At 34.7% G+C, this 25461-nt stretch overlaps 2 protein-coding genes and 2 non-coding genes across 5 annotated transcripts; 2 read left to right on the forward strand and 2 right to left on the reverse strand.

Moving 5' to 3' along the window:
• Positions 1-900: 900 nt before the first annotated feature.
• On the forward strand, positions 901-3908 carry LOC133032797 (protein NUCLEAR FUSION DEFECTIVE 4-like). The gene is made up of 3 exons (XM_061107278.1): positions 901-1405; positions 1497-2320; positions 3214-3908. The coding sequence occupies exons 1-3, from the start codon at positions 1064-1066 to the stop codon at positions 3680-3682; spliced, it is 1635 nt and encodes a 544-aa protein (XP_060963261.1). The 5' UTR covers positions 901-1063; the 3' UTR covers positions 3683-3908.
• A 338-nt stretch (positions 3909-4246) lies between these two features.
• TRNAE-CUC (transfer RNA glutamic acid (anticodon CUC)) lies at positions 4247-4319 on the reverse strand. Its single transcript has one exon. It is a non-coding gene; the product is annotated as a tRNA-Glu (tRNA).
• Positions 4320-12537: 8218 nt separating this feature from the next.
• LOC133031828 (endo-1,4-beta-xylanase 5-like) lies at positions 12538-18910 on the forward strand. 2 transcript variants are annotated; one of them, XM_061105540.1, is made up of 8 exons: positions 12538-13055; positions 13159-13193; positions 13304-13457; positions 16826-16998; positions 17068-17169; positions 17278-17424; positions 17500-18138; positions 18229-18910. In XM_061105540.1, exons 1-8 carry the CDS (start codon positions 12986-12988, stop codon positions 18562-18564), a joined length of 1656 nt encoding a protein of 551 aa, XP_060961523.1. In that variant the 5' UTR covers positions 12538-12985; the 3' UTR covers positions 18565-18910. The 2 variants fall into 2 exon arrangements, with proteins under 2 accessions (XP_060961523.1, XP_060961522.1); XM_061105539.1 differs by having other exon boundaries at positions 12540-13055; positions 13156-13193.
• Positions 13545-13617, reverse strand: TRNAE-CUC (transfer RNA glutamic acid (anticodon CUC)). The gene has a single exon. It is a non-coding gene; the product is annotated as a tRNA-Glu (tRNA).
• Positions 18911-25461: the final 6551 nt, after the last annotated feature.

The following is a 25461-nucleotide window of genomic DNA, read 5'->3' on the forward strand; positions in this document are numbered from 1 at the left end:
AGTGTAAGTTTCGAACCTAGAAACAAAATAATAAAAAAGTAACTTAAAATAAAAATTTGTAATAACATAATGAAACTATTTTTTTTTATTGTTTTAATGAAATTATTAGTTTCTTTCAATGTTGATGAAACTGATTTTTAAAGTTTGTATTATTTTTAGATTGTATTTTTTAATTTTTTTTTTTTTTCAGAATAATGTTGATGAAACTTGTTTTTTTTTTTCTGCTGCTTTTAATGAAATAATTAGTTTTTAATAAAAAAAACAAAGAAAAAAACAAACAAACATTAGTTTAAATAAATAAAACAAGTTTAATTTCTGTAAAAAAAAAAACAACATCTACAGTTGAGATCAATTTTTTTTATTTATTTTAGTGTTTTATTTTTTAAATAAATAAAAAAAAAACACAAATTTAAAGTTTTTTATGGCTTTCCTCGTGACTTTTTCCTATATTTGTAAGTTTTTTTTTTTTTAAAAAAATATCATATTTAGGGTAATATTAAAAACATATCTTCATTTTCTTATATTTTTGTAAATAGCCTTTTAAAATTTTCTGTTAAAAAATAGTGTCTCATATTATGTTAAACCAATCTATATTTGACACGTCAATTAATTTTTTATTTATTAAAAAATTAAACTATACTACAAAAAGATTAAACTAAGAAATCTTAAAGGCCAAGATAAAAAAAGATATAGACCGTTTTACCCTCAAAAAAAAAAAAAAAAAAAAGAAGCAAGGGGACCTTTTTAATTTAGACTTTAGAGCATGTATTATAGATTTTTTCCATCAAAATTTTCCGAAATTAAAATCTACACATCGACATCTATTGCACGCGCTTGGATCACAAGTAGGTCATACAGTAGAATCAAATATTAAATTCTTCTCATTTATTTATTTGAAAAAAAGAAAAGCAAAAAGCAAAAGTAATCCTTTTAAATAGAAAGTGAGGAGGTTGCCTCTGGTCCAAAAAACCAAGAAGAAGTTTCGCTCTGTTCTTGGTGGTTACTGGTAAACAAGAAAACAGTAAATAGTGCCTAAGGAACTCTGCTTCATTCGTCGTCTATAATGGGTTTGGGTTCCCAAACTTCCTCAGCCTCCGTTACGAGGGCCACTAAATGGCTGGGCTTCGTCACTGCCGTCTGGGTCCAATCCATTTCCGGCAACAACTACACATTCTCCAACTACTCCGACGCACTCAAGACTCTAATGAACTTAACCCAACTCGAGCTTAACAATCTCTCCGTCGCTAAAGACATCGGCAAAGCTTTTGGTCTTTTAGCAGGTTTCGCTTCCGACAAATTACCGACATGGGCCATTCTCCTTATTGGTTCACTTGAAGGTCTCGTCGGTTATGGAACTCAGTGGCTTGTAGTTAGCGAACGGATTAAGCCAATCTCTTACTGGCAGGTAATAATTAATAATGACTGTTTGTTTGTCTCATCGGAAAATGTAATAATAATTAATTAATTATGTGTTATGTTCTGGAAATGGTGTACAGATGTGCATAGTTTTGTGCATGGGAGGGAACAGTTCCACATGGATGAACACTGCCATTTTGGTAACTTGTATACGTAACTTTCGGAAGAACAGAGGCCCAGTAGCAGGGATTCTAAAAGGTTACGTTGGTCTCAGCACAGCAATCTTCACTGTCCTCTGTTCTGCCCTATTCAACGACGACCCGGCCCGTTTCCTCCTCATGCTATCGGTTACACCACTCGCCGTTTGCATCGCCGCCATGATCTTTCTCCGTGAGATTCCACCCTCAGATTCCGCCTCCGATGATGAAGAAGAGTCTAGCTACTTCTGGCTCTTTAACGGCGTCGCTTTCGTCGTCGCTATCTACCTCCTCTCTTACCAATTTATCCCCAACCCCGGTAAGCTCTTCTCTCAGATTTTCGCTTCCATTCTGTTGGTCCTCCTCGCTTCGCCCCTTGCCATCCCTGTCTACTCGTTCATCTCCGCCTGGTCCTCCTCCTCTTCGTCGGAGCAGGGTTCGGATCCCGAAACCCGTGTGACGGAGCCGTTGCTGAAGCCGGAGATTACGGCGGAGGAACGGTCTCAGGATACGGTGGTAGTTGAGAAGCGGAAGCCGGTGATCGGTGAAGAGCACACGATTTGGGAGGCGTTGCAGTGCTTGGATTTTTGGATAATGTTTGTGTCGTTTTTGTGTGGAGTTGGGACTGGTTTGGCAGTGATGAACAATATGGGTCAGATTGGATTGGCTCTTGGATACGCCGACGTTTCGATCTTTGTCTCTCTCACTAGCATATGGGGATTTTTCGGTAGAATTATCTCCGGCATGGTCTCCGAATATTTCATTAGGTATGTACGGTCTATTTTATGCTTTTTCATTTTTAATTATTCCTTATTAAAAATTGATCTTTTTTTAAATATTTTTTTTTTTTTTGACGTAGATCTTTTTATATTTATATATATATTCTCATTTTCAAGATATGCTGCGAATAATATATATATTGACCTTAAAGGTGTAGGATTTTTTCAAACAAAAAATTGTATTATTTTCTATGTGAAAAAGAGTGTTATGATCGTGACATGGAAATCTTTTCAGTTGTTTAAAATGATATTTGTATGAACGAGTGTTTGGAGTAGTAAATTGACAATGCATAAAAATAACGAAATATGTATGCATATATTATATTTAATTGAATTTTATTAGTAGTGGATGAAACTAGAAAAATCTTAGGGGCACTAGATCTTTGAGGAAATAGCATAGAAGTCGTACTGTGGTCCAGTTGAAATTTCGTTGCAAATTCATTTGGCCACACAGGACACGCCTTTTGATTTGTCCTATTACATATGGGAAATATAAAAACACTACACATATGTATACATGTATAACATACTTCAAAATAGTTATATATTGTTTCTGTCCCTTTTTTTTACCTTGATCTCTTTCCTTTTGTACCCACCAAGTTCAATAGTAGTAACTCTATCAGTTGGATTAGAATTTTCCCTTAGGTAATTGAGTCCCTAATTTTCAGCCAAGTCTTTATGAAGATACTGTATTTAAGTACTGCTTTAACTTCTACCTAACTCTGGACCAGTACATTTATGGTACAATAATGCTTTAGTTGAAACGCAGTTTATGCCAATTTGGACTTTTCAACTACTATTTCCCTTTAGAATCGCAACAATATTTTGTTACACATATGTGAGTGTATAACAAGTTTTTAATATTGTATTTTCTATTACAGGAAAGCTGGCACACCAAGGCCACTTTGGAATGCAGCTTCTCAGATTCTAATGGCTGGTGGGTATGTACTTATGGCAATTGCTATGCCTGGTTCACTTTACATTGGCTCAATTGTTGTGGGAATTTGCTATGGCATACGATTAGCTATTACTGTCCCAACTGCATCTGAACTCTTTGGCCTCAAATATTATGGTCTCATATACAACATTCTGATTCTCAACCTTCCCCTTGGATCATTCCTCTTCTCCGGTCTCCTAGCCGGAATTCTCTATGACATGGAGGCTACGCCGATGGCGGGCGGTGGAAACACTTGTGTGGGTGGACATTGTTACAGGATGGTGTTTGTGGTCATGGCAGTCGCCTGCATTGTTGGTTTTGGATTGGACATTTTATTGTCTATTAGAACCAAAAACCTTTACCAAAAAATCCAAGCTAGCAAGAGATCAAAGAAAGGGGCTGTTCTTAAATAAGATGGTGAAAATTCTCTGTATGTGGATTTTGAAGTCAGAGGATTGATGGGCTTTTTGGCCATGTGATATCCCCATGTTAAGAATCAGCAGCTAGTTTGTTGGTTGTTTTCTTTAATGAAGGAAGAAGAAAACACTCTTCGATTTGATCGGCCTAAAAGAAAGAAGAGTATTCAATTCATATCATATGTTATGTGTGCTTTTTAAAATAAGTTATTTTCATATTCAATTTTGTGCCTATTACTTTTCTTATGGATCATTGATAGCCCATTATTTATGTTTGGGCATAGTTTGTGAGCCAATCCAATGCCATACTCCCATTTTATACGCACTTAATTTTAATGCGTTTTGAACATTCTTTTATCTTGTAGCAGCAACAGAAAGAAAGTGGAAAATCATACCTCAAATAAAAATTATATAATTGGTGAATGAAAATAAAAACAAGTTCTATTCCCTTCCTGTATAGTGTATTTAATAATTAATCATTAGAATTTGAAACATTACCCAAAATGTGTATGGTAAAGCAAGATATATCGAAATAAATAAGAAGAATTAAAAGGTCAAAAATTCCGTTGCCGGGACTTGAACCCGGGTCTCTCGGGTGAGAGCCGAGTATCCTGACCAACTAGACTACAACGGATTGTTGGTTATTGTGTGACATATTATGTTATATATTATTTTAATCTTAGATAAAAAGGTAAACAAGATAAATTTGGAGAATTGCTAGAAGGTACCACTGGTGCCTAGCACTTTCTTTGATGGTGTAATTAAGTATCAGATTCCATATAACTTAAGAAAATAGGTTTATGGTAATATCGCTAACCAATCGTAGAGCATTATCCATAAAAAGTGTTGGCTGGCCACCACTAATGTGTAATAGTAATGCTCTAAGTTTGAGTTTCAAAATTATTAGTGTGCGGTCCTATAGCAAAAATATTCTACATAATAAAATCCTATGAAATATAACTTAATCTTTCATTTTAGGACCAAAGCAAAGAACTATTTCCTTCAATTTTCTATTTACTCTCTCACTCTTTCATGACTCTAGCTCTCAAGTCACCAAGATTACCATCAACACCTTATTTTTGTTAAGAATGTCTATCGCTCGCTATTATTTAAGTGAGTCTAAATTTGAAGTTCTCACTCAACAAACCATTCCCTTTTAGAGTTCTTGGAGGAAAAACTTCATGGATAAGTAGTTAAGGTGTTTATTGATTATTGTAATGGGTATTATATTTTGAACTTATCTAAGTCACATTTGTGTGTTTTGATGTTTTTACTTTTCTTTTTCATTTATTCGGATTTGAGATATTCTCAGTCTTTTTTCTTTTCTTCAAAATTTTTTTGTTCACTTGATGAAACTGACCAACCTTAATAAACCTCTCGATACACCTCACCAGCCTAGATGAACTTTTTCTGTTTTTGCTTACATACACACACTTAGATAGGTCCCAACATGCATTGGTAGACCTCGATGGTGATTTGAAGGTTTTAAATTCTTTAATGGAAATTTTACATTCTAAGATGTTTATTAAAAAAAATATATAATATTAACTTTTATTTAAATATTTACAAAAATATTGTAATGAAAGCTTTTTTTAAAAGTTACTTTATGTTTATCTCTTCTCTCGATTTTTAAAAATATTGTAATGAAAGCTTTTTTTTTTAAATAATTATTTTAAGATGTAATATATTTTATTATTGTTGTCGAAATAAAATTACTATTTAGTTACTTATAGTACAAATGAGATATTAATTGGTTAATTTTTTTTAAAGAAATTTTATTATTGTTAATTAACTCAAAATCATTTTTAGAATTGGTTTAATTGATTTATGTTACTTAAGAACGTAATGTTGTGGTGGATATTTGATTTTAAAGCTGTTTACTCAGAAATTGACTCTTTTGATGTGGACATCAATATTTGACATGTAGCAAGATGAAAATATTTACGGAGTTGAGTAGTCCCGAGTCATAGCAATCAACCTAGAAGGGGTCCCTAGCCCTGCGACCAGGTTGACTCAGGGAACTATGGAATGAGTATTTGTATCTCGTCAAGTTGTTTCCAACTCACTATCCTTCAGTATTTTGAACCAAGAAGTCAAGAAATGCAAAGAGTCTAAACGATCTCCTGGAAGTCAACCTGGGTGCCCAACGCCAAGGTTGACATCCTAACTAGGATTTTAGTTTTCTAGTCCATCTTAGTGCAAATGACACAAACTTTGTACTTAGACTTCAATAAGACATGCCACGAACATGTTAGCGGTACTAGAATAAGATACAAGTGCTTTCGGGAAACAAACGGAGCCATCTACAAGTCAAAATCGAGACCCAGCACCCAGGTTGACTTGGTGCTAGGTCTTAATGCCCAAGTTGACATTTTGTCAGCTTGGGCCAGTTCCAAGTATTTATTTTTTCCAAAAAGTGTTTTGGGCACTTTTCTTGTTGTTAGAAATAATGAAGATACAAGTGTTCTTAGGGAGCAAATGAGAATATCTGAGGGCTAAAATAGGACTCGGTGCTTAGGTTGACATACAACTTGGTTCGCATGTTTTTGCTCCTCAAACACAAATTATGCTGCAAACATTCCTTCTTATTTTTGTCAAAAATAGTGTAAGAGACCTCGTTCGAAATCTCAAATGCCATAGGAGTACCAGAATGAGTTATTTGTAACTGTAATAGGTAATCTTTCTTTATTTTAATTTTATTAAATATGTTTATTTGTTATTTTGTTGATAAGTAAATTTAAGTTAACTTTAATAGAATTAAAAAACCAAAACACGTTAAACTAAGAATTGCTGCACTTTTAGAGCCTGTTTGGCTGTGTTTTCAGTTTTAAATTTTTAAAATTGTATTTACAAAAGTGAGAATAGAAAACAATTTAATTTTAAAATTTAATGGTGTTTGACACAAATTTTTTAAAACTGTTTTTAGATTTTTTTTCTTACTAAAAAAATCAATATTTTAACACTATATCGTGATATGAGCCCATTCGGGTCCGGGTTCGGGTTTAGTCCGAGTATGTGAGCAAAATGTAAAATATAACATGTTAGACAAAAAAAAATATTTTTGAAAATTAAAAATAACATTTTGATGTTTTTTGTTTTCTAGTTTTTTAAAACTTAATTTTTAAAAAACTGTTTTTAAAACATTCTGTCAAACAACCCTTTCTAGTTTTTAAAAACCGTTTTCAATTTTAAAAAATAAAAAACAGTTTTTTAATTAAAAAGCCAAACAACCTCTTAATATATAAATATATTGGCCCTATTAATTTTTGAGCATGAAGAAGATAAAAACCAGAAATTGTAGAGAGATGCTAAGAGCAAGAAAGTAAAGAACAGAGGAATGAAAATGATAGCAAAGGCTTACCCGAAAACAAGGCAACCGTTTCTTTATTTATAGACCAAAGTTATTACACAGTCAAGCAGTAAACAAAACTGTTACAATGTAAAAAACCAGCAGTTACAACTAATTAACAGAAAAACTGTTATGTAATTATTAATTGTTTAACATCCCCCTCAAACGAAAAGGAGTGTCAGCCATCTTGAGTTTGGACCGAAGATAGAGATATCGATCAGTGGACAGAGGCTTGGTTAAGGCATCTGCAACTTGGTCTATAGCTGGAACATACCGAATAGATATTCGTTTGGAGAGGATGAGATCTCTAACAAAGTGTAAGTCTATGTCAATATGCTTTGATCGGGCATAGAATACAGGATTCGCAGCAATAGCAGCTGCACTTTGATTGTCAACCCATAGTATTGGACAATGAGGAGAAGCAATATGTAACTCAGAAAGAAGTGACACTAACCACTTGATTTCAGCAGCAACATTTGCTAAGGCCCTGAATTCACTCTCACTACTGGACCTAGCAACAACATGTTGCTTCTTGGCATACCATGACACAAGATTACCCCCAAAAAACATCACATAACCCCCTATGCTTCGTCTATCATCAACACACGAAGCCCAATCCGCATCAGAGTAACCTTCAAGAGTTAGAGAGGAAGCAGGTGTGAGATGAAGACCATGATGTATGGTGCCTTTGAGATAGCGCATCAGCCGCTTGCAAGCTTCCCAATGGAGAGTTGTGGGAGAATGAATAAACTGCTGAGTTTATTAATAATGAATGCTACATCTGGTCTTGTAAGAGTAAGGTATTGTAAGGCACCCAATGTACTTCTATAAAGTGTATGATCACCAAATGGTTCCCCATCAGTAAGAGAGAGTTTAATAGATGAACTGGTTGGGTTAGAACAAGGTTTAACTCCTTCCATATTGAGACGAACCAGTAAATCAGTAATATACTTCGTCTGTGACAAATACATGCCTGTGTGATCTCGATAAATTTCTACACCAAGAAAATAACGGACCGGCCCTAAGTCCTTTAGTGAGAAGGACTTGTTGGGATCAGAAATGAACTTGGAGATGAGGGAAACATTAGGACCTGTCACTAAAAATTCATCCACATAGACAAGAAGAATTATAGTGTTGTTACCCGAGCCATAGGTGAACAAGGAGGTGTCCGATTTTGATGCACTAAAACCCCATTCCAGTAGTTTGTCTCGAAGAGTTTGATTCCATGCACGAGGAGCCTGCTTTAACCCATATAGTGCCCTGTGAAGTTGACACACATGAATAGGTTTGGTTGGATCCACAAATCCTTCGGGTTGACTCATGTAGACAGTTTCTTGTAGTTCACCATTTAGAAAAGCATTAGAAACATTTAATTGCTTTACATGCCAATGAAGAGATACTGAAATTGTGAGAATAATTCTCACTGTGGCTGGTTTAACAACAGGAGAGAATGTATCCTCATAATCTATTCCCGGTGTTTGTAAGTACCCCTTAGCTACAAGTCTCGACTTCAGTCGATCAAGATTGCCAAATGCATCAAGTTTCACCTTGTGAATCCATTTATTGCCAATCACTGTCATGTGTGGGGAATAAGGAACCAAAGACCATGTACCTGCCTTTTTTAGAGCTTCATATTCTTGATTCATAGCTTGGAACCACCTTGGGTTGTTGACAGCTGCTGTGGTGTTCTTTGGTTCAGAGGGAATAAGGGATTCGGGTAGAGGGTATTTGGTTGCAGTGAAAGCTTTGGGTTTTCTAATGCCACTTAGAGACCTTGTTTGCATATTATGAGTCCTTATAGGAGTGTTACCCGTAGGTTGAGTGTCACTGGGAAGATTAGAATGTATAATGGGTAAAATAGGTGTATGATGGAGTGTGTCTTGCAATGGAATAGTACATTGTGTAGCCGTTGGTACAGTGGAGTGTAGTGTGGGGTTAGAATTGCTTTCTGCAGGAATGGATGATAAAGCTGGGCATATAGTATTATTTAATGTATTAAGGGTTGTGTTGGGTAAAGGGACAACATTGGTAGGTGTGTCTATGCTAGGAATAGGAAGAGCATGGGTAGTGGAAGTCATGTTGTCATTTTGTGGTGCAATGTTGGGTATAGGCCGTGGGGTAATAAGTGGTGGGAAAGTAGGTTGTACAGTGGTATTAGGTGGTCCTTGTGATGATGTGTTGTCATTTCCCTCATTAGCCGTTGTAGTATGTATGGTTGGAGAGTGAACAACAACAGGATTAGTATGTAAAGTAGGTGTATTAGTTTGAAAAGTAAATGAGGGAAGTTGAGATAAGGACAATACCTGGTGGGATGCATCAGTTGGTGAGATGGACAAGGCAGGGAAATGGCCTTCATTGAAGGTGACATTTCGAGATATATAGACCCTGCCAGATGGGTGTTCACACAAATACCCTTTATGATGTGAAGAATAACCCAAAAATATACACTCCTGAGATCTCAACTCTAGTTTGTGAGTATTATATGGCCTCAAATGTGGAAAGCAGCTACACCCAAAAGGTTTTAAAATATTGTAGTCTAGTTTAGTGCCAAAAAGACACTCATACAGACTCATGTTACCAATAACTGGTGTGGGAAGTCTGTTAATGGTGAAAACAGCACAAGCCATAGCATACCACCAATAATCCATACTCAAACCTGCATGAGCTAATAATGTGAGGCCAGTTTCAGTGATGTGTCTGTGTTTACGCTCAACACGGCCATTTTGTTCACTTGTTCTAGGACAAGGATGTTGAAAATGAAGTCCTTGGTCAGAGAGGAACCGAGCAAATGGTCTATATTCACCCCCAGTCAGCTTGAACACTTTTAATGGGCAGGTTAAATTGTTTTTCCACAAGGCTTTTAAACTTTATAAAAACATCAAAAGCATGATTTTTTTGAGTTAAAGGAAAAATCCAACAGTACCTACTATAATCATCAAGAAAATGAACATAGTATTTGAAACCATCTTTTGACACAACATGGGAAGGACCCCACAAATCAGTGTGAATGAGAGCTAAGGATTGGGTGGCCCTACTGGTGGACAAAGGAAAAGGCAACTTATGGCTTTTGCCTTGATGGCATGCAATGCAAAATTGTAATGCTTTTATGGATCCTGTATGAGAAATATGGGGTAAGAGTCTTGCCAAAGTGTTCTCAACAGGATGCCCCAATTTTAAATGCCAATTATTCACATCAGAAAATTTGGAAGTAGAGTAAGCTTGTGGAGAAACACTCAAAACAACTTGGGTATTTTTATTGATTTCTTGAGAATTACAAGAAGTTGTTTGTACATTAGAATGACAAATACAAGAACAGGTACAACAAGAATTATCTACCCTAGAGCTTGTGGTAAGATGACACTGAACGACAGAATTTGATGACTCTCCAAGCTGGTATAAACCATCTTTAGCCCTTCCTTTAAGAAGCACTGTCCCTGTTAGCTTGTCCTTGATAAAACAACAAGATTTATGGAATTCAAGAAAGACATCATTATCATTGGTGAGTTGAGAGACACTAACCAAATTTTTCTTAATAGCAGGGACATGTAAAATATTTTGTAAATGTAAGGAAGAGGAATGACTAGAAGGTATGGATAACTGACCAATATGGGAAATAAGTAATTGCTTACCATTGCCCACAGCTAGAGTCTCGGTTCCTTAATATGGAGTAGCATGATCAAGATTAACATTTCCATGGCTGACATGGTTAGTAGCACCGGTGTCCATGTACCAGAGATCATCATCTCCCATATCAGGAATCATAGTGGTAGAGAAGGCCTATGGATCATAAATGGACTCAATTTCAGTGAGAAAAGCTTGGGAGGAAGAGGAATTACCATACTTGGGGGTGATGAAGTTCTTGTCAAAGCGGTAGTGACAAACAGCCGCTGTGTGACCAAATCGAAGGCACACTTGACACATGAGTTTGGAGCCATTTCCACGGCCAAAGAAACGCCCTGTAGGACGGCCAGTTTCACTGTTGTGAGGGCGAGAAGAAGACATACCAGAATTTTGATTTCCCCCAAATCTTGACTGATTGACACTCAAATTCGCTTGCATCTTGAGTGAGAGATCAGTGATGCTACTGTGATGTTCTAATCTCGTTTCATGAGAGAGTAACAAGGCCTGGACTTCCTCAAAAGAGAGATTATCACTCCGAGATCTGATGCCGGAGACCACGGGATCAAAATCTGGTCCTAATCCATTCAAGAGTTGGAGAACCAAGTCTTGGGTTGTAACAGGTGAACCAGCAATTGCCAAAGCATCTGCAGTGGCTTGAGCTTTCTCCACATATTCAACAATGGATAATGTTCCCTTTTGAAGTCTTGAGAAATTACCTTTGAGTTGCAGGAGTCGTGCCTTGGTTTGGCTAGAAAACCTTTGTTCAAGTGCCCGCCAGACCGAGAACGATGTTGTAAAGGTTGCCACAGAAGCAAGAATTGGTTCAGACATTGATGACCGAATCCAAGAAAGGAGGAGTTGGTCCTTCTTTTTCCATTGCAAGAACTCAGGATTGGGAGCTCCATTGATGAGGGTGTGAGGTGGGGTGATTTCAGAGAACAAGATCTGATCTAGATAATGCCCAATAACAATGGGTACAATTTGGGATTTCCATGAGAGGTAATTGAGTCTGTCGAGTTTGATGGTGAGGGAAGATGACAACGAGTTTGCGAAAGGGTTCCAGTGAACAGCGGAAGCAGTCGGAGCTGTGGGAGCCATTGTGGCCAGAGGATCGGAAGTGGAAGATTCCATGGACGCAAGTCAAAAACGATGATACCATGAAGAAGGTAAAAACCAGAAATTGTAGAAAGATGCTAAGAGCAAGAAAGTAAAGAACAGAGGAATGAAAATGATAGCAAAGGCTTACCCGAAAACAGGGCAACCATTTCTTTATTTACAGACCAAAGTTATTACACAGTCAAGCAATAAACAAAACCGTTACAATGTAAAAAACCAGCAGTTACAACTAATTAACAGAAAAACTGTTATGTAATTATTGATTGTTTAACAGAGCAGGCTTGGTCATTGCATATAATATAGAAGTATAAGACATATTGTCATGGGCATAAATGAAATCTTGGAACTAGTGTCTGTCAATAGTATAGTAAACTAATTTAATCTGATTATGAAACTACAATAAGTTCATTTCCCACTATTTTTTTCTTTCTGTTTTTTTTTAGTGTTTTTTGTGGGGGGGGGGGGGGGGGGGGGGGTGGTAAGACAATAATACCTGTGAGTCACTGTGAGCATGTTGATTCATATGGTCCCAAATATTATACATGCGCGCGTGCAAAAATATGATGTCTGATCTGAAGTGAGCCATGAAAAACTTTCTTAGTAGCCACATACATGGCTTGCCGTATGAACTACCCTTTGTAAAACGACGCCGTAAATGTCACTGAACACCCAATACGCATTCTGGTTTATTTATATAAATGGCACGCAAATATCACATTAAAGCATCCAATTAATAATGACTAAAGTTTAGGCAAACATCGATACGGCCAAATCAAGGAACAAAAATCTTAACTTGACTGGTAAAAGAAAAAAAAAACAAAAGGATTAGAAAGGGCTTAAACTTAAAAAGCACCAAACATGGGGTACTCTAGTACTACTAGTACTATTACTCCTAGGCCAACGGCTAGGATTTTCCTCTATAAATTGTGTATGGTTGGTCATCACATGTGAAAGCACTCTCTCATCACAAACACACAAAACAAAAACATATTTAAGGCATGTGAACTAGACACGGATATAGTTGAGCACAGAACCTTGGCTACTGACCTCATTGCTCTGTTCTCCTTGTGACCATCACATTATTATTATTATAATTATTGGGGTTCCCATTTCTGAGCCTCAATTAACTCAGGCCTCAGCTGTTTACGTCTTACTTTCACTCTTGCTGATCAATCGTCAGAGGAGCAATAGTATTTTTGGTACTATTTACTCCTATGAAGATGAGATTGATCCTTGTTCTCTTCTTATTCAATATATGTCCCTTTTTAGTTGTTGCTTCATTGGGTACTGATCTCTCATCACTCTATTATTTGATTTGATAATAGTAATTTTTTTTTAATAACTAGTTTCAATGATTGTGTGGCTCATTATTTTGGTAATGCAGCAGATGGGCCTTTGTATGATTTTACGGCTTACACTGAGGTATTTATTATTGTTATTGTTATTAATAATAATAATAATAATATTGGTTAATACATGATTTTTTATTATACATATATAATCAGAATAATATTATATGGTTGTTGTTGCAGTGTAAAGTGAAGCCAGAGAGGCCACTCTACAATGGGGGTATTCTTAATAAAGAGAAGCCTAGGGCTGTTGGGGAATATGGAAGTGATGATGGTTTCTATTCACCTGCGTTCATACTTCGCAACCTAACTCAATCCACCATTTACTGCTTCTCCAGTTGAGTCTTCCATTCCATCTCTTATTTCCACACATTTCTTTCAGTTCTCAAAACCCAAAATAATAATAATAAATCGTAAAAAAGAATTCCGTTGCCGGGACTTGAACCCGGGTCTCTCGGGTGAGAGCCGAGTATCCTGACCAACTAGACTACAACGGATTAGTGATGTATGCTTGTTAAACTAACATTATTCTCAAACTTTTGTTAATTAATTATTTTTAAATTTTTTACTTATTTTATTATGGGCTATTAAATTAGAGGGATTATTTGTTAATTCTATACTAAAAAATTATACGAAACTAGAGGAATTATTTGTTAAATTTTCTAAATATGGGTATATTAGTTGAAAGTTAAAAATTAAAAATCAAAAGGGCAAATGTTCTTAAGCCAATAGCTCACTTACTTTTTTTGAAAGAAAAGGGGAGCTGAGCTCACTTAGTGCACAATGCACAAGGAAAGTTATACATAAAGAAAAGACTAATTAACAATTTTTTCTCTTGAACTTTGACATATATCAAATTATGTCCCCTGAACCTTTTTGGCCGTTAAAAATTCCCCATGAACTATTGAGATTGTTAGATTTAAGGACTTTAGTATAATTTCATTCAATTTTACTGTTTCAGTGATTGTTTATGTACTAAACTATGCTCCCCAGACTATGATATCTACCAAATCATGCCCTCAAACTTTGATATGTACTAAATCATGCCCCCTGAACTTTCATCCATGTTAGAATTTTTTTACTAAAATTAGACAAAAGTCCTTAAATCTAACAATCTTAATAGTTCATGGGAAATTTTTAACGGCCAAAAAAGTTCAGGGAACATTATTTAGTACATGTCAAAATTCGGGGGGAAAAATTACTAATTAGCCTGAATGTTAAATGACAGTATTATTATTAGGGGCACTATATTATATAACAATAGTATTTTTAAATAAGAGTAGTTTTTATTTGTACCTAAAATTTATGAATGCATTTAATTTGAATAATTTTTATTTCACATAAAATATATATTATCATAAAAAAAAAATATATATCTATATTTAATTATATTAGTTTTTTTTTTCTATTAATTTAAATTCTTAAAAAATATACTTATCAAACAAAAATAAAATATATTTCAAATACTATAACAAAAAAATTAAGATAAAAAATTATGTTAAATTTTATTAGAAAAAAAATAAAAAATTGTGAAAATAAAATTAAAATAAGTATTGAAATTAACACAAAATAATATGAGAAAAGTATTTAAAAATATTAAGAGTGATTTTCAAAAATTATTTTAAGTTTAATTTTTTCTAAATTTTAAAGTATACTTATTATTTTGTGAGGTGCAAATAGGACTTTCTATAAACAATTATATTCATGACAATTTTGAATGAATCACATTTATTAAAATTAGAACTTGTTGGTTTAAAAACAATAATATTACAATAGTATAATATTTTGTTACTAATATTTTGGTATATATATCAAATATACATATCATTAATTTATTACAATTCGAATGTTCATACAACTCATAATGTGTGATTCAAAATCCCAATTAATTTAAACTAAACTATTTAAGATCAGATCAAATGAATATAATATTAAATGATTTCATAAAGATTGTTTATGATTCTTTAGTTTGGTAATAGTTTTAGACTTTACCAATAGTTGAAACCAAACTGATCTACTTAATTATAAAAAATATGAATGCACAATTTTTAAATAATTTTACAAATTAGGAGTTTTTCTTTCTTTCTTTTTTTTTTCGCAAAACTACATATTACTGTTTTCTCAAAACATTTGTTATATATATTGTGTTGTTTTTATATTGTTTTCATGTGACATTATAAAATATAATTAAAAAAATTGTAGTTATAATCCTTAAAAATTATTTTAAGACTATATGAAAATGACCATTATTTCCTAAATGAAATAACTTTTCTGTACCTTTTTTCACTAATTTCTAAATAAACACTTCATAAATTTTTTATATTTACTTAATATATATTTATTATATGTAAAATGTGATTATGTAACACAATTCTTTGTTTAACGGTATTTTTAAATTTTTTACATTAACTTTAACAGAATATCTCAATTACTTACCAGAATATTCTTTATTAATTTTATAATATTATTATATATATTTAAAAATAAAAATGATATAAATATTTTATATAAAAAAATTAATTTTATTATATATATTTAATTATAAAAATTACAACTATATATAAAATATATATATTAAAATTTTAATTTTACCACAAATTTTTTATTTTAAAAATATTAATGATATTGTTAAAAAAAAATTATTAATGATATATATATATATTTCTAATAATATGTACACTTTATAATAACCACACTTTTCTAACTATAACTTATAAGAATGTATCTATCACTATCATTATTTTTTTAAGATATATATTTAGACATAATACATAAAATATATTTTAAAAGTAATTAATTTTCTAATTAAACTCAAATTTTATCATAATATTTCCTAATATAATTTTTATATATAAAGAGATCAATATAAAATACGTATAAAATATGTATAACAATGAAAATCATTCTTTTATTGTACATATAAAATATGTATGTATATAATCACATCTAAACAGTACACTAATGTAGTCGGCCAAAAAAATTCTCAAAAATCAAAATCTCAAACCCTATTTTAAAAATCAAAAAATAAAAATACATTACCTTATTAAAAAATATTAAACATACTTATACTGCACTTAACATTACTTAATTAAAATAAAAACTAATTATACGTACATTTTGCACGTAACATCAACCTAGTTCTATATAATATGTGGTTATGAAAATATAATATACACCATAATTTAATAAAATATAAGATATATATAATATAATTTCATGTGGTATACTAAATGAACACTTAGAAAATTATACAAATTATTATGCTAAAACTATAACATAAATTATATAAATTACTATATAAAATATAATCTAAGGTGTTGTACTAAATGAATACTTACAAAATTAAGTAAATTACTATTCTTAGACTACAATATAAATTCCTAAATTACTATTCTAAGCTCACAGTATAGCTTCCAAGTGCCAAAATATGTGCTCTTAACTATAGATAATTTTAATTTTTTTTTTTTAATATCACACTATAAAACATAGTTATCTAAAGATTTTTTTACAATACAACTTTTGAACTTGACTTGTAAATTATTCTAATTTTTCTAAAATATTAAAGGATGTCTTAAATAATTATTAAAAAAATCATTAACTATTACACGAGTAAGGTGGACCCTTTTTTTGGGAATAAACGTAAAACATATTTTATTTACATTTTAAAATAGAGGGTGACAAATATATAACTTGGTAAATGGACAGGTTGGGTTAAGATAGAAGGTGAGGGATCAGCTCTGATAAGGGCAAATTTAAAAACAGAAGATGAGACCTATAATTGTGTAGGGACTGTTTTGGCTAAGCGTGGATGTTGGTCTTTTCTTAAGGGTGGATTTGTCCTTGAAACACCCTCCAATTTATCAATATTATATTTTCAGGTAACTAAAACTTTTTAATTTTGGTTTTTTAAGGATAAATTATCTCTTAACTAATTCTTAGTTTTGTAGAGCTCGGATGATATAGATGTTGGTATTAACATTGCAAGCTCTTCACTGCAACCATTTTCCAATGAACAATGGAGAATAAATCAACAATATATAGTCAATTATGTCAGTATATATACTCACTTCCTTAGCTAAATGTACTTGTCAAACTCATAGAAACTAAATGGAATTGTAAAGTATTTATGATGAAATTCTATATTATTAATGTTGTAGAAAAGGAAACGTGCTGTGACAGTCCATGTCTCTAATGAAAATGGAGAAAGGTTACAAGGAGCCACAATTTTGATAGAGCAAGTGGCTAAGGATTTCCCATTTGGGTCTGCCATAGCAAAAACCATCTTAGGAAATTTCCCATATCAGGTGATTAGCTTACCAACTATTTGATAAAATAATTCACCACTTAAATCTTACTTGATTGTTGATGTTTTATTTCAGAAATGGTTTGCCAAACGATTCAATGCTGCAGTTTTTGAAAATGAACTGAAATGGTATGCAACAGAACCTGAACAAGGCCAAGTTAACTATACCATAGCAGATCAAATGTTGGAGTTCATTCGAGCTAATCAAATTATAGCAAGAGGTCATAATATATTTTGGGAAGACCCCAAGTACACACCACCTTGGGTTAGAAATCTCACGGGTTCAGACCTTAAATCAGCTGTGGAGTTTAGAATTCAAAGCCTATTGAGCAAATATAAGGATGAGTTCATTCATTGGGATGTTAGCAATGAAATGCTTCACTTTGATTTCTATGAAAAAAGGCTTGGCCCTGACGCCACGCTAAGTTTCTATGAATCTGCACACAAATACGACCCATTGGCAACCTTATTCATGAATGAATTCAACGTAGTTGAGACTTGCAGTGATGTGAACTCCACCGTTGATACATTTATTTCAAGGTTGATAGAACTCAAAAAAGGTGGAGTTTTCATGGATGGAATTGGTCTAGAGGGACATTTTACAGTACCCAATCCTCCACTTATGAGAGGTATACTAGATAAGTTGGCCACACTAGGAATTCCCATTTGGCTAACAGAAGTAGATATCAGTAAAACCCTCGATAAAACATCTCAGGTGAGCAACAAAGCAACTATTAAAAGTCTTTTTGAACTTGTTAAGTAGTATTACTATTGTGAATGGCTTAAAAATTATGTTCTTTTGCAGGCTATTTACTTAGAACAAGTTTTAAGAGAAGGCTTTTCACATCCTTCTGTTAATGGTATAATGCTTTGGACTGCTCTTCATCCTAACGGGTGCTACCAAATGTGCCTGACAGACAACAATCTCCAAAATCTCCCAGCTGGTGATGTAGTTGATAAGCTTTTGAAAGAATGGCAAACATTGGAGTTAGAGGGTGTGAGTGATAATCATGGATCATATAGTTTCTATGGGTTTCTAGGTGAGTACAAGGTCAATGTCAAGTATCAAAATAGAGCTGTAACTTCCACTTTCTCACTCTCTCAAGGTGAAGAAACTAAACACTTTAGCATTCAGCTCTAATTATCTTATACAATCCCACATATTTTCAATTTATCCTTTCAAAAAAACTTAGGAATTAATTTACTCTAAAAATTTGCTTAAGTGCATAGCCAATAATTAATGATTCAAAGTTTGCATTATCTTATTTAGAAGTTAGGTTTAGTATTTTTATAGAATAATTGTTATGAATAGTTGAAAGAAAAAGTATTGTAGATATTGGTCCACATTTTTGCATAACTTTTTGCCTATGCCATGATATCACTCTTCTCCTTCTATGGTCTTGGTCTTAATTTTATGAGCTTGCTTAACACTCATCTGTTCGTGTAAACTTCAATTGTTTATAAATTATTAAAGTTATTATTAGTAATTATTGGGAATCAATAAAAAATGCAACTATGACATCGAATTATTCAGCCTATTAAGGTTATGATATGATGAGGTCCCACATGAAAAGCTTTTGTCATGGAGGACCTATAAGAAATTATCTAAATAATAATGGATATTACAATAATGAGCATTGCAACGTATCTAATACCATACTGATGTAGTGTGTTATGAGTGGTAAATATTTTCTTATATTATTTATGTAATTAAATATGTGAGACCTAATATTAAATTGTACCAATAACAATATCACTATTTTTGATGCTTGGTACCTTAAGGTTCCTTTTAATATTTCTCTACATTATGTCGCAGGCATGCAACAACACCTTTTGATTTGGGCATTTAAAACCTGATATAAAAAATTTCTTAAGACTAAGATTTGTGATGGATCTTAATAAATTAGTTGGCAAACTAAAAATTAAATTTCCGTGCAAAGGTTCTAGATTTTGCTTCATTTTCTTCAGTCAATCTAATCAGTGGTGTGACTATTGATAATTTGATAACCAAATAGAATTCATCACCATATTACTAATTTGAGTATCTAAAATCACTGCATACATGTTTACGATAAATAATATAAAGTATACAAAAACACATGTATTGATTGAGCTTGTTCACCTCGTTTTTAGCCATCGACAATGAGTCAATTAAAACAATTAGAAACAATTAATCATAATGATTAAGTAAAAAGAACACAGAGATTGTTATAGAAGTTTAGTCCCATGATAGTGGGCTTACTCCTCTTTTACTTGTATTAACATGTGAGAGAAGAAGCAAGAAGTTCTTAATCTTCCTCAAAAACTTTTATAGAAATTTTAGCAACTTAAGTGCTCTATTGAATGAATAAAATTTAGATCCATCTGCTATCTTAATTTTTATCCTCGTGACGTGGCATGCTTACATGGAAAAAATTAGTGCCACATGGTAGTACAACTCACTAATAAGAAGGCCAAGTCAGTACCTGAACAAACAGAGACCCCGGTACTCAAACGAGCATCAAGTGATAGACCAGCTCCCTCACAGTAGCTGGCCGGCCACCCCCGACCAACCCTATGGCTGGCCAACCTTGGGACTGCACCATGGCTAGCCAGCCTGGTCTCCACAGGGGCTTGGCCGGCCATGAGGTGCTCAGTAGGCTTTCCTAGGCACTTCTACACGTGGACAACAACATATAGGCTGCGAATTGGGCCCTGAAAGCCCAATAAAATGGCTGAATAATATCTAAAATTATGGGCACTTTGGTCTTTTGTAAATATCTTACAAACTATGCAAGTATTAAGGGATTTAAACTGTAACCTAGGATTTTAGGCCTCCTATATAAAGGCCTTAACCTAGGCCTAGAAACCTAAGCTGCCTCTAAGCCTGAAACCTGCTTCTAAACTCTAAATGTTTGACAAACTCTCTTTCTCTCTCTGTCTCTCTCTCTCACCTACCCTAACATCATCTCAACACTTGAGTTTTGCCATTATTGATTTATACCTTGTATTCCTAAGGATGCTATAGCAGATCCCACCTATAGTGATCTAGATAGTCTTAACCCTTGGTATAAATACAACTAAAAGGGGAGTAAGTCATTACCTGCTATCACAAGGGGGTCGAACCTCTATAACAAATCTATTGTTTATTATTTTTCATTCTTATTTGTGCAAGCACGTGGCAAGTATCAGATCCATACGACCCCCGTTGTCAGTTGATCATTTTTTAAGGTCAACAGTTTGGTGCTTTCATTGAGAGCGTGGATATCGTAATCTGATCAAACGCCATGGTGAACACAAGAACTCACATCGCACCATCTGCATCTTCGGGTCTCCCTCAAGACCCACAGATTGTAGATCCAGGTACTCAGGTTCTAGTCACAACTAGAATCCTCATGAACACTGCAAATATAGTGAATCCTATTACCACAACAGGCACTACAAGTCTGGCCGCTACAGTTGGCCAAATAGATACGAGCACCCCGGTGGATCCAAGTGGCAGGCCCACGCCTCTAAGAGTAGACCCACCATTGGCGCCTCCTACTAAAGGAAGGACCCAGGGGCCACATCCCCCTGGAACAACAATTGGATCTTGACTCCAGTTCCACGCTGGAGAGATGGGCCCAAAAATTGGCGAGCCTCACCTGGACTTAGAAGAAGACCTTGAGTTGGCTAGACTCAGGGAAGCTGTAGGTCGTGCAGGCCTAACTGAAGCACCACATGCTACTGATTGCGATAGTTTCGCTTAGTAGAGACGAGAATTCCTGAGATGGATGGATGACCAAGAGTACATCTTTCGATCTGACCAAGCAGAGTTAGATCACTGCAATCGAGAGGCCAGGGATCTAATAAGTCAGTTCAGTCAGAGAACCAATAGAAGAGGCCAGGATCTCCTTAGAGATCCACTTCAAGGAAGACTACCGCCAAGTTCTTCAAGAACTAGGATAGATCTTCCCCTGCCAGAGGGAGGACAGACCTTTCCTCAAAGGTCAAATGACGAGAACAGCCAGATCTTGGCAACTAGTGGCATGGGGGCCGGCCAATCTCAGCCAATGACCTTGAATTGTTGTTCTCTTGGGTGTTTCCACCCATTCTCGAGCCTCTCTGATTAAATATTAGCCTTGGGTGACTCACTCCCGAATGTCCCAGGATAAGAAATCACCTTGTTGGCCAGCCAAAGGTGCACTTCTAGGGTGTTGGCCGGCCAATGGTTGGATAACTAGGGGTGTTGTTGTGCCAGAGATTCTTGGTCGGCTCTCAGGCTAATGGCTGCCAGAGTCTGGCTATTCTCACCATCAGATCTTTGCCTGGTGAAACTGGACGATGTACTCTTGGTCATCCATCCATCTCAGAAATTCGCGTCTCTATTGTGCGAGTGCATCACAGCCAATAGCGTGTGGTTCTTCAGTTTGGCCAACTTGACAGGCGGCCTCTCTAAGTCTGGGTAACTTGAGATCTCTCCCAAGTCTACATAGGGCTCACCAATTCTTGGCCTCATCTCTCCAGCATAATACTGGGGACCAGATACAAATGTGGTGTCCGGGGGTTGCTCCATATTGGTGTTAGACGCCAGTGAAGAGTCCTCCCTAGGTGGCAAAGGTTGGCCATTAAGACCAACTGGATTGGTGGTGTCGACCTGGCCAGTTTTGGTGGTCAGGTTCATGGTGCCTGCCAGAATGGCAGGGTTGACCACATTTGTTGAGTTCGTGGAGATTCCAGTTGTGACTAGAACACGAACATCATGATCTGCAGTCATAGGGTCTTGAAGAAGACCCAACGAGGTAGAAGTTGTAGCCGGAGTTCTCCTTGTGTTAACCATGGCATTTGATCAAATTAATTGATAACTTACTCTCAATGAAAGCACCAAACTGTTAACCTCAGAATTGTGCCAACCAATAGTGGGGTCGTATTTAATGGTGATGCTTGCCACGTGTTACACAATAAGAATAATAAAGTAAAATAGACAACAAATTTTATAGAGGTTTAGCCCCCTAAGTTAGCAGGTAATGACCTACTCCCCTTTTGGTTATATTGATACCTAGAGATAATACTACTCAGATCACTATAGTGATGGGATTTGGAGTAGCTCTTTTAAGATTACAATATATGAATCAGTAGGCAGATCTCTAATGAGAGAGAGAGAAAGAGCCTTGGAGGCGTGAGAGAGAGTGGGGGAGAGAAACAACCCTTGGGGCGTGTAGCAGAGAGAGAAGAGAGGATTAGGGTTTCATACTTAGAGTTGAGAGCTAATGACTTAGGGTTTTAGAGATAGGTTAATGCTCTTTATATAGTAGAACTTACATGCCAAATATTCTTAGAAATAGGTAAAATAAAGTTGTTATTTACATATTTAATAAATAAATACAAATGACCAAATTGTCCCTTGAAAATAGATATTTTTCCTCTATTTTTGTAGGCTGTTAAGGCCTAGTCTGTTGCTTGACTTGCTGTTCACGAATGAGAGCTGCACATCAATCTCCTGCCAGGGAAAAGCTAGCTAGCCATACACCTGCAGGATGTAGGCTCGCTGGCCATACAATGTTTGTAGGTTGAGGTTTGGCCGATCATGCTCCTACTAAGGTCTAGCCAGCCATGTGCCTGCCACGGTTTGGCCGGCCATATGCCTACCAAAGTCTAGTCGGTCATGTGCCTGCCAGAATCTTACAGGTCATGTTCCTGCCATCTTTGTCAAGAGTTGGCCAATTCCTTTTATGTGTTGTCCAACTTTGGTGATGGCCAACCTCTGTAGATGGAGGCTAACCCTTAGAGGTGGAGGCCAGCCTTTATCAGCCTTTGGAGGTGGAGGTCAGCCTTTGGAGGTGGAGGCCAGCCTTTGTACACTTTTTCCTTGTAGAGATCAGGCTTCCTTGGTCTGAAAGTCACCTTTTGGCTGGACAGCTTATGCTCAAACCCTGGCCAACCATACAAGCTCATCTTGGCCGACCTATGGACTCAATTTGGCTGGCCAAACATGGTGGTACAACTCCTTGATGGCTCGCTTAACTTCATTTGCTTGCTGCTTGACGGTTTTTCCATACCTTTTAAGAAGACTTTATCTTGCTATTACCAAGGTTGTATTATACATGTATTCTGTCTTGGCTTAGGTAGTTATGCCACGTCAGGTGGATAAAATTTAGAATAACGGTAAAATACATTTTCTTTTTTTTATTCCATGCATAAATTGTATATATGGTATACATATATGTGATGCTTCTTTGGAATTAAATTTCTTAAGTTACTCTTTCAATGTAAAATTGTCATGGGATACAATGATCTACTTTAATCGTACTATTGTAGAGATTATTATTGTTGTTGTAAATATGAGATTATCTCCGATTTGGATATTTTTTTAAGAAAAAATTTGGTGTATCTGACGGTTTTAAACCGTCAGCTATACTATAGTCGACTATGTAAAATTGTTTGCTATAGTGTTCACTATTGCCGACGATTTTAAATAGTTGAGAAATTTTTTCACCAAATTTTTCAAATGTCACCTATTCTTCCCAGTTTTGCGACGGTTGAATAGGCAACGGTTATAGATCCTGACAAGAGTACATTACCTTATTGTTTAAAACTATCGGGAAATCTACTTTTTTTAGTAGTGGAGTCAACTAGATTTTGCATTTACATAATACCTATCTTTTGAGATCTAACAATATTACATTGTCTAACAGATGATCATCCTTTATGGGGACGTCAAGCGCCACGAGGTCCCATTAAAAGCAATCAACCAAGTTAGACCAATAATGGAGATCGAAATTGATACTACATAATTAATAATAGAAATCAATGTTGGTTCAATATAAATTCATATACAATTTTTAGAAATTTGTAAACATTTAGCAAGTAATGAAGATATGAAAAAATACATAAAACAAACATATCTCAAATACTTTCTAAGATTTTTAACTAAATGATACATTTTCCTTTAGGATTTGGGACGGGTTGGCTGGGAAATCTTCCTTTTTCTCTTTCAGTTACAGTATTAGCAAGTTGACCCAATTGTGTCTCTAGTTTGGCAATGGATTGAGACTGATTTTACATAATTTGTTGGGTGGATTGCATGAATTGTTGTAAAGTGTCTTTTAAGGAAGGCTTTCTTTGTGGAGGATAAGGTTGACTTGGTTGGGCATGATTTGGATTTGGCATGTTGAATTGGTTTCCTTAGTTTATTTGTAGATGGTTTTGTCTCCATGAAAAGTTGGGATGGTTCCTCCAATTAGGATTGTATGTGTTAGAAAATGGGCTATCATTTGGTTTACCATAAGAATATAATGCATTAGCCTCTCCAGAAAATGTTTCAAGAAAAGAAGGACATGATTGATAATTATGACAAGTACTAGCACAAACATCCTTTTTAAGTTGAACATGAGAATTCATAGTTTGTCTTATGACTAAGGCTTCTACTTTTCTTGCTAATTTTTCAAAAGATGTTCTCAAATCAGTTTCTTCTTTTATTTCATATTTACCTCCTCTTTTAGGTGAAGTATTTGCTCTAGACCTAGGCCCAGAATAATTCCATTGTTGTGAATTAACAGACAATTCTTCAAGAGCTTCCCAAGCCTCTTGCCCTTGTAATTTCAAAAAAAAAAAAAATCGGTATGCATAGATTGAATCATTTGTGGGTTTGAAGGGGTTAAACCATCATAAAAATATTTTACAAGTCTCCATTTTTCAAAACCATAATGGGGGCATTTTAATAATAAATCTTTAAATCTTCCCAACATAAATAAATTTAGTTTATTGGAACTTAGAATTATAGGTTCATGGTCCCTGAGTGACCACCTTAAAACACTATCAATGGATGGGATAAAAATTATATATGAAAGTTCAGAAAAATTATTTTTGAATCATCAAAATAGTAATTATTTATTTTTTAAAATTAATTAAATAGGAAAAAGACAAAAATTGCCTAACAAAAGACACATCCCTTGTCTTAATTTAGACAAAGGAATGCGTCACATGCACTGTGTCCAAACACAAGCGCCCTGTTATTGTAAAAAATAAATATTTATAATTGAATTCGGTTATATAATTTATTCAAATAATTAAATATAGT

Source organism: Cannabis sativa, chromosome X, assembly GCF_029168945.1.
Source record: "Cannabis sativa cultivar Pink pepper isolate KNU-18-1 chromosome X, ASM2916894v1, whole genome shotgun sequence".
Taxonomy (NCBI): domain Eukaryota; kingdom Viridiplantae; phylum Streptophyta; class Magnoliopsida; order Rosales; family Cannabaceae; genus Cannabis; species Cannabis sativa.